The sequence below is a fragment of the Penaeus chinensis genome, chromosome 7 (assembly GCF_019202785.1).
Source record: "Penaeus chinensis breed Huanghai No. 1 chromosome 7, ASM1920278v2, whole genome shotgun sequence".
Lineage (NCBI taxonomy): Eukaryota > Metazoa > Arthropoda > Malacostraca > Decapoda > Penaeidae > Penaeus > Penaeus chinensis.
In genome coordinates, this window is record NC_061825.1 from 13,209,730 (window position 1) to 13,219,729 (window position 10,000).

Consider the following 10,000-nt stretch of genomic DNA (forward strand, 5'->3'; position numbering starts at 1 on the left):
CTTAGCCTCCTTCACGTTCCCGGAATGAGCCTAGAGGTCCGAGTGTCCTCCTTTCCGATACATCAACTTTCACCTTTTTTGAACACAGAAAGTACCCAATCAGTCATTAGGTTCTGCTGTGAGTCGTCTTTCCCATCTCTCCATTACTGTCATGAAGATTTGTGATTAGTGATGTTTTCTAAGCCTACCCATATAGGGCGTATGTTATTAAGACTGGGTTCATCTTCGCCTTCCTATTGGGAAAAGATACCTGACCATCTTTTTTTCTCGGAAAAGAAAGTTAAGTTTGGTGCATGATGATGTCTCCTGAAGAAAATGTATGTAGCTACAATTAGAACTGAAATAAGAAAAAAAATATATTGATTTTGAATGCTTACGTCCTTGAATTTCCAAACTGTTTACCTTCAGTTAGAAATAAAATAAGAAAAGAAATGTAATAATTTTGAATGCCTAAGTCCTTGAATTTCCAAACTGTTTACCATCAAAAAAAAAAAAAAAAAAAAAAAAGTAATTAAGATCGCGTTATGACAAATGGCTAAGCTCTGCGTCGGTTCGAACTGCAGAAGCGCGAGTCACGGATCGCTACCACTACGCGGAAGATAAGTAACGGTTGCTTGTTATTAAGCAGTGGTGCCAGCTGGTTGCCTCCAGGCAGTGGCACACACGCGTTGTGAGTGGTTAGGAGGCTACAGGTGTCTCTCCGAACAGACAGCCGTTCGGACGACATTCCTAACGCTTCCAAGCTGCTGGAGGTCGCTGCACGTTTTCCTTAGGAACTAAATACAATCCATGCCGATAGCTTCATCAAAATTCTGATTGAGTATAAACCCCGATGCGATGTTTCTAGTCACGTTATTCCACAAGATCAAATCCTGATAATTACCAAATGGCGACTGGATTCAGTCATAGATGAGAAAAGCTCATTTTGCATTTAAAAATCATATAGTATCACCAACAGGGCTTTACCGAAGTGTCATAGTTAAAGGCGAGAAATCCAGTGCAGTAGTATCATTCCTTATATAAATACATGTTGGTTGTACGCATTATTTGTCAAGGAGAACTGCCAAAAACTATGATGTTAGTAAGTTTTATCTGATTTTAGTTTGTCGGGTTATTTTTATCTACATCCTTTGCTACTCAAATTATTATAAGGGAGACGAATCCCTTGAACCTCTGACAAGTATTAGTCTATCTTATATCTATCGTCAGCTAGAATACTGAAAATCAACAAAACTATATCCTCCAGATCCAATGCCCAATAAAAAATATAAACAATCCTACATTCCAATCAAAAGTAATATCTCTTTTTCAATAAACTGATTCAGCTGGATATCAAAATCATTTGAATATAAAAAAAAATGGAAGGACTTCAAATAACAGTATAACATAGAAACAGCAAAAAATAGGGAAAGTACGTGCGGCTCCTGGATATTTCAGGTGTGAGCGACAAAAGACGGGGGGGGGGGGGGGGGGGAACGTGTAGGAGATTGAGAGAAAAAAAATGGCTACTCAGTAAAATTGATAAAAAATGAAGTTAATGGTAGATAAGTATTTTGAACAATGTTATTATGTTCAAAAGAATCCTGTAATTATAGGCATTGTGTTCTGTATTGTCTTACATTTGTTTTGTTTGATTAAGTTCAACACAAGACAAAAGAAAGTATGTAGAGGTCGCATTTGAATATTTGACTTTAACCACATTATCTCAGAAGTACTAATCATTCAAAATCACATAAACGTCCCAGTTTTCAACATCACCATGCTTAAGAACAGCCTTGGGCACAAGTGCGAATTACCGGAGAGCAACAAGAACTTAATATATAAACTAATCTGCTTTAAGGAGAATAATCCTTTCCATTTACTGAATCAAAAACCTATTGTTACAACTCTTATTTTTCTTTGAATGTCGATGTGTGGGGGGGGGGGGGGGGGGGCGTGTGTATGTGTGTGTCTATTTACATATATATGTATACAATTTTTTTCTGACTCTCGACATCTCTTCATCTGGAGGAACGGCATTCAATATCACTACATAATGGGAATATATTTTATTATTATCATTATTTTTTAAAAATAAAAAATGTATGCAACTATGCGTGTAACTTCGCCGCCCGTATCACCAGTTCACGCCTGGCGTACATCATACTTCTGTTTGTAAGGGCCGTGACAAGTTACAAAAAATACAGTTACAAGAAACCCCCAAGCTAATTTACATCACTTCGCATGTGCAAGTGGACACGAAACGAAAAAAAAACAAAAAAAACAGGAACAATTTAACAGCAACTTCGCGTCATCCGAGCGTCACCCCGAAGTGATCGTAAACAGCTGGTGAAGCCTAACCCGGCAACCACCAGGAATCCTAAACAGCTGATCGAGCCTAAACCAGGTGCTACCGGGAAGCCACCTGGGGAACCGTTGCTCACGCGCCCTTACGACACGACAGGAACGAAGTAAACAATTCCTATAAACTCTTGTGTTTTTTTGTTTTTTTTTAATTATGATTATTTTATTTTTCATCTGGAAGAGAGAGAGAGAGAGAGGGAGAGAGAGGTTAGGTTAAATAAAGGTTTAAGGTTTGATTTGATTCCATTTGTTGCAATGGATATTCTTGGTGTGACATAGTGTCCGTTTTATTTTGCTTGTAAGTTATCCCCTGTGTGCGAGGAATGGCCGGGGTTACCATCCACTGGCGGCGAGGGATTTGAACGCAGGTCAGTAAGATTGCTAGACGAGATCGCTACCGCTGCTGAGAGAGAGAGAACGAGCGAGAGGGGAGAGAGAGAGAGAGAGAGAGAGAGAGAGAGAGAGAGAGAGAGAGAGAGAGAGAGAGAGAGAGAGAGAGAGAGAGAGAATGATAGCTTATCTAAAACCTAAAAAAATATTTAGAGAGTAAAGGAGAAAGGGAATTAGATAAACATGAATGTGTACGTGTTTACACACACACACACACACACACACACACACACACACAGGATAGAGAGGAGAGAAAGGAAGAAGAGAGAGGAGAGAGAAGAAAGAGAGAGGAGAACGAGGGGGGAATTAGAGAGAGAGAGGGGGGGAACAAAAGAGAGAGAGAGAGAGAGAGAGAGAGAGAGAGAGAGAGAGAGAGAGAGAGAGAGAGAGAGAGAGAGAGAGAGAGAGAGAGAGAGAGAGATAGAGAGAGAGAGAGAGAGTTAGAGAGAGAGTTAGAGAGAGAGATAGAGAGAGAGATAGAGATAGAGATAGAGAGAGAGAGAGAGAGAGAGAGAGAGAGAGAGAGAGAGAGAGAGAGAGAGAGAGAGAGAGAGAGAGAGAGAGAGAGAGAGAGAGAGAGAGAGAGAGAGAGAGAGAGAGAGAGAGAGAGAGAGAGAGAGAGAGAGAGAGAGAGAGAGAGAGAGAGAGAGAGAGGAAGGAGGGAGGGAGGGAGGGAGGGAGGGAGAGAGAGAGAGAGAGAGAGAGAGAGAGAGAGAGAGAGAGAGAGAGAGAGAGAGAGAGAGAGAGAGAGAGAGGGGGAGAGAGGGATATATATATATATATAGAGAGAGAGAGAGGGATAGAGAGAGAGAGAGGGATAGATAGAGAGAGAGAGAGGGATAGAGAGAGAGAGAGGGATAGAAAGAGAGAGAGAGGGATAGAGAGAGAGAGGGATAGATAAAGAGAGAGATAAAGAGGGATAGAGAGAGAGAGAGAGAAGGATAGAGAGAGAGAGAGAGAAGGATATAGAGAGAGGGATAGAGAGAGAGAGAGAGAGGGATAGAGAGAGAGAGAGAGGGATAGAGAGAGAGAGAGAGAAGGATAGAGAGAGAGAGAGAGAATGATAGAGAGAGAGAGAGGGATAGAGAGAGAGAGAGAGAGGGATAGAGAGAGAGAGAGGTGGGGATAAGAGCTTATCTAAACCTAAACAGATTTAGTTCCGATTGTCAACTTTTAATTGCAAAAATTTATTTAGAATCATGCAATTTCCTTCCATGTATATTGATATCAATGGCACTACTACTTGTTGCTATGTCTGTTATCTTCCACACAAAATTGTGAAGTTTCCTTTACACAGTATTGAGCAGAATGAGATAATCGAAAAGTAGAGATGATATTTCCACTAGAATAAGCGGTAACATTTCAAGATTTTCCAACTCCCATGTTGCACCGTTTTGGCAGCAGTAAATCCGATCAATATCACTACCTCTTTTTGAACACAAATTCGTAACTTACCCGAGTGAAGTCAAAATCCTTGATGATCGGGTACTTCGGACAAACACCGGCATTGGACACGCCAACGAGGGCTAATAGTATCAAAAGCGCAGCTCGCATCTTGGTAACAAGAGCTCCGCAAGTAATAACAATGCTTGCGAGTGTAAAGACAGTTCCTTCCTCGCCTGTATTTGAAGACTGACTAACCAGCATGGGCGGCACGGAGGGTCAGACATTATATTCGCTAGGCTCCGCCTCTGGAAAAAAGTGTGGCCATACCTGTTGCGTATTGCTGATTATAATAACACCGTTTATTTGTTGTGTTTAGAAGTATTCAGTCAATAAGTCGAGATTGAGGGGACTCTAGCTATTTCTTTATCTAAATGGTACAGAAAAACAGGCCTGGAATTTCATTAAAACGGAAAATTTCCAGAAAGCATCTGGCTACGCTGGGAGAAACGAGACCGCCGAGGCATGCTCCAGCGCTACAAAATTCGCGGCCACTTGGTTGCCTTTCTAATCATCAGTCTTTAGTGGCTTCTGGCTGCTAAAAACTTAATCGTTTAACGCTAAAAATTACTTAAGTAAATTAAATTACCTAATGTATGGAGAACAGTTTTCTAATTGGTTGCAAACGGATTTTCGCGGATATTGTCTCGCTTTCTAGTCACACTTTCACTCTGTGACGTTGAAAGTACCAGAAGCAATTAAAAAGTAGGATAAAGAAATTCGAAGCTTCATGAAGGATGTTTACTGTTTATATTACTTGTGTTGCGCCAATTGTGAGATGTTATAAATCCAAAGTGTCTGTGTGTTATATATATTAGTATATTCTCTCAAACTAATAGTAGTTTCCAAGTACATTTAATTGTGCATGAAGTCGAAATATGATTTCTTTTTGTGACTTGCGAGTATTGCACCATAGTTACCGAAAGAGGTGTGAATAATATTAACAGAAATGGTTCATCAAACCAAAACTCGGCTTATTTATTTAGCTTGATTCCTCGCATGTACTAAATTCAGTATTCAACACGGCGATTACTATATATACACATATATTGACAGAAAAACAATATCTTCGTATGGAGCGAACACAATAGGTTTCTTCATCAGAAGTCTCCTGCATGAAGAAAACTAATTACTTTGCATTTCACCTTAATTAATAGCTGCCTAAGTGGTGCGTGAAGACCACTGATCCGGTCTTTAGCCGGTGAATGCTCTACTAAATTGAGAAGAATTTTTGCACCACCTCCATGGACACGAACACACTCTCTTCATCATAATAAATCAATGTCTCAGTGTAAAAACTAACCATGCTTCGTTAATTTCTCATACCATGTAATTCAGTCTAAAGTTGAACAGTTTACTGCGGGTATTAGTTTATAGTGTGATAATTATTGACAATTTCAGATACATTTAATCCCATAACAAATATCTATCAGAAAAAAAAAAAAATGTAACAGATCAATGGAAAACATGGTATTATGGTGGAAAGAGAGATTCTAAGCGTTCACATCACACACATTTTCCACATAATTGTGAAGTGCGTGTCGTCCGTCTGTCAGGCAGTCTGCTCGTTACGAAAAGTCCAGAGAGCGAGAAAAGACATCGATCTCGAACCTTCAGCAGGTCGTCGAATATGTTCTTAGGAAGGATTTGATAGGATCCTAGTTTTAGTCGAACTGAGAGAGAGAGAGAGAGAGAGAGTGTAGTGAGAGGACGAGAGGGAGGAGAGTGAGAGAGGATGGATGAGGAGAGAGATGAGATGAGAGAGAGAGAGAGAGAGAGAGGAGAGAGAACGAATGCACTGATTAATAGAAATTAAATTCAGATCTTCGTAGGAGGTACGTGTATTCCTGAGGTGCTTAAAACACCCAGAGGCAGATTAGCAAATGAAACACTTCAGCTTTTGTCATAAGAGAGAGAGAGAGAGAGAGAGAGAGAGAGAGAGAGAGAGAGAGAGAGAGAGAGAGAGAGAGAGAGAGAGAGAGAGAGAGAGAGAAACCGAATGAATGATAAATAGATATTAAATTCAGATCTTCGTAGGAGGTACGAGATATTCCTGAGAGTGCTTAAAAACACCCAGAGGCAGATTAGCAAATGAAACACTTCAGTTTGTCATAATTATAAAGAAATATTTTTTTTCGGGGACAAAAAAGGACGGCAAAATATAATACACACAGAAAGTCAAAACAGTGACTGATTTAAGGCAAAAAAAAAAAAAAAAAAAAACATGTTTTATCCCTCATTAGTACTTGCCTTCTCTCCCCTTTTTTCTCTTCTCCTGTTTACAAATTTGATTATTTAAGTATTTTTTTCTCATCTTTCCTTTTACCTCAGTTGTTTAGTCTATTTACGTGTTGTCCTTTGTTTCCCCCTATATTTTTACGTTCCATTTTATTTTTTTTGCTTGACATTCATTTTAGTTGCAATTAACACCGATAAATCCGCATGACTATTCCTAATTCTGACAGGCCTCATATTAAGCTTGGCTTTCGAGGTAAGGAATATGTCAAAGCATACAGCATTGTTATTCATTGGCTTACGACACGATAGGCCTATTACTAATGGCAAAGTAGTTCATAAGCGTGACAGATGACGTGACTGAAGCAGGGAAGCCTTGACTAATGTGATATTTTCCTATTTAAGGGTCACGTGGAATTCACATAAACTTTCCCTCTAACGGGTCATGTAATTAGTCTACTGTGTAGTTACATTTAAAATAATTAATTCTTGTTTGTCCTGCTGCTGCTATAGCTTATCAAATCACTTCATCAAAACCTACCCATTGCTAAGAAATATATTGTAATATAAAAATAGTGTAACATCTGAAGGAATAACTGCTGAAAGTCGGATGCCACAAGTTACAAACCAATATTACAAGAAGTTATATACAAGTGTTGTTTTAAAGTAGAATTATGAAAACAGATCCACGGTCTCTCCGGAATCAAGTAACATAGTTGTCATGAAAATCCTTCCATCTGAGCGTGCGAATTGTCGGCCTGGACGGACTCTAGTTCTCAATAGATTATGTCATTATCTATTGTAGATATATGCCCCAAAATATCATGTGTCTGCACTGCGATGGAGAACTTCTCAACCATATTTACCACAGGTTTTGTTGCTGACTTTTAGAGAAACATTGCATTCCGAACGCATGATTATTCCTAGTGATAAATTGAGCTATGCAAAGATTAATTCAGTAACTTTCATTAAAGTTCCCTGGAGAAAACGTCTCCTGGAAATGAAAAAGGAGTGTTTTATTAATGATCGTGAAAACCTTAGGTTGTAATAACAGAGCATATGCAGTTTCTCTGCATATTGTAGACATTTTTAAAAATAGCAGACACACAAACAGACAGACGCACGCACAGACCTCCCCCCCCCCCCACACACACACATACATACACGAGTATGAGCGACTTGTGCTGTTGAAAGTGTCTATGGTTTCACCAATAATTTCCAGACAGTTGATTTCTGAGAAAATCCATGACGGATTTTACACTTAAATAAGATTCGTTTGCTTTCATATTTTACGCTTTGTGGCACATATGCACGCAAACACCCAACCATCCACCCACCTATCTACATACACGCACACTGTCGCACAGTCGCACACAGACCATACCCTCTTAACACCTCTTCATACATTTATTTGCTTGTCTGTGTGTAAAAAGATTCAAACCAAAGTGTCTGTTTGGAGTCCTGATTCAGTATCTCTCTCAAATTGTGAAGTTGATTTTTTAAGATAAGTCATAACAAAATGCATTTTCCATTTTTTTTCTTTTTATTGAATTGTGATATCATTCCCTTGTATCACCATTTGATATCTAGTAATTTTCTTTGCTAACATTTCTATTTTTTTTTTTCTGAGTTTCATAAGTTCAATTATTTATCACTTATACACTACAGTATGATTTTAAATTTTCCTTATTGGCAGCTGGAATTCCAAAGTCACTTTCTTTGATTGCTGTATCAAATTTCTTGTGGCTGATGTTTTTATAATTTATCTATATACTATATCAGCTGCCAATCATCGATCTAATTATTTCTAGCCATAGAAGCAAACATGGCCTTATTATACAGAACACATTCATTACATGCAAAAGTTTTCCAATTGGGATTTTCTCCCCATGTCCATTGTGTAAATATCTATCTCCTTTTATTATAATCTTTAATGAATCTACAATTTATCAAAGAATCTGCATCTTTATGTGTTCCTCTTTGTGTGCCTTTCATTTTACATGCTTCTGTATATCTAAAACAAACCACAATACCCAGAAAATATTTAGAGGTTTCATATATAACACAGTCATAGGGTTAAATATTTGCATTTTCATATACTGAAAATTTGGTATTTCAGGAAAAAGCAATAAACTCTAAAGACAGGCTTTATTTTTTATTATTTCATATAGTAAATGAGTGGTAATAATAACAAAAATGTATATTAGCATTTATTATAATAACATTATCTAGAATCATACTAAGAATAATAATATTCCATTGTTGAAAACAAAAAAACAAAACAAAAAAAAAGAACTAAAAAGAAAACAAAATGAAGATGAAGATGAAGAAGAAATAAGTTTGAATATTAGTACCAATAACCACAAAAATAAATTATTCTTTTGGAATGCAACACTATGTATAAACTGACTGTCATACCTGAGGAAAATCCAGTGTCAGGTTACAGATCAGTACTGAAAATGTTATATTACTATTCTTGTACTCTAACAATAAGTTTTCCTTTAGCACCCTTAGACTGTATAACTGCAGTGTGTGCTTCATGTGCCTGTAAATGAAAAACACTTGGTCAATAACTCCTGGATACCAATGAAAACATCATATATATATATAAATAGATCACTGCCTACAAACAAAAGTTTATATATATATATATATGGATATAGTAATTTTCTTCAAATATTGACAATGTATTTTTTATATATTTATCGTTTTTTTTTTTGTTTTGTTTTTGTAAAATAAATGCACATCAATAAAAAAAATAATATTGTAAAACAAGTCACATTCATGTATAACATTATTTTGACAACCATAAATGCAAGATCAAAGTCAAATACACTTACTTTCTCTAAGTCAAACACAGTGTCAATGACAGGTTTCACCCAGCCATCCATGATTCCTTTAACCATTGCTGATCCTATCTCTTGAAACTCATCCTGTGGGAGTAAAATAATTCCAAAGGATAAATTCGGAAAGTGGGAGTGTGATGATGAGGACTAGAAAGAAAATGAAGAGAAGAGGAAAATAAAAATACAAGGTAAAAAAGAAACAGATTATAGAGGAAGATGACATAAAGGAGATGAATAAGTAGATGAAAAATAAAATTATAAGAAAACAAGGAAACAGGAAAGATGAGTAACAGAAAATAAAAGAGAAGAAAAGGCAGAAGGCAGATAAAATTACAAAAGGAAAAATAAAAACTGTTATTACTTAACCTAATGCCGTCGGGGAAAATGAACAAAAAATGGGGAAAATGCTGTGCCCATTTTCTATATTTTTTGTGAAATGTCTGCTCATAGATGGCTCTGCTAGTGCTTAGCCACAAAGGAGTCAATTAATAGACCTTGTGACCATACGTGATTTGAATTGGCGGGAAAAACGTGTTTTTTACTAGTGCTATGGATATCGATGGTGTTATTTTTATTATAAACATTATAATTATTATAATGTTTTTTAATATTAGTAACAGCAAAATAAGATAATGTAAAATATTACGTAAATCAAAGAAAAGGGTGAATGGGCGAGACGGGCAGTACTCCTAACTGGCTCATTGGTGACTTAGTACAAGTATAGCCATCTATGTGTATAAACA

The 10,000-nt window shown here is 37.2% G+C and overlaps 2 protein-coding genes across 4 annotated transcripts in view; both read right to left on the bottom strand.

Annotated features, from left to right (window-relative positions):
• LOC125027522 (apolipoprotein D-like) overlaps positions 1-4,345 on the bottom strand; it is a 20,619-nt gene extending 16,274 nt beyond the window's left edge. Inside the window, exon 1 of the mRNA XM_047616607.1 lies at positions 4,189-4,345. Coding sequence (XP_047472563.1) covers positions 4,189-4,287 — 99 coding nt within the window. The 5' untranslated portion in view covers positions 4,288-4,345. The remainder of the gene's footprint in view (positions 1-4,188) is intronic.
• Positions 4,346-8,608: 4,263 nt separating this feature from the next.
• Positions 8,609-10,000, bottom strand: part of LOC125027221 (quinone oxidoreductase-like) — a 9,951-nt gene continuing 8,559 nt past the window's right edge. For all 3 annotated transcript variants that reach the window (XM_047616166.1, XM_047616167.1, XM_047616168.1), the window contains exons 8-9: positions 9,252-9,344; positions 8,609-8,956 (exon numbers count right to left, since the gene is read on the bottom strand). In XM_047616166.1, coding sequence (XP_047472122.1) covers positions 8,882-8,956; positions 9,252-9,344 — 168 coding nt within the window. In that variant the 3' untranslated portion in view covers positions 8,609-8,881. The remainder of the gene's footprint in view (positions 8,957-9,251; positions 9,345-10,000) is intronic.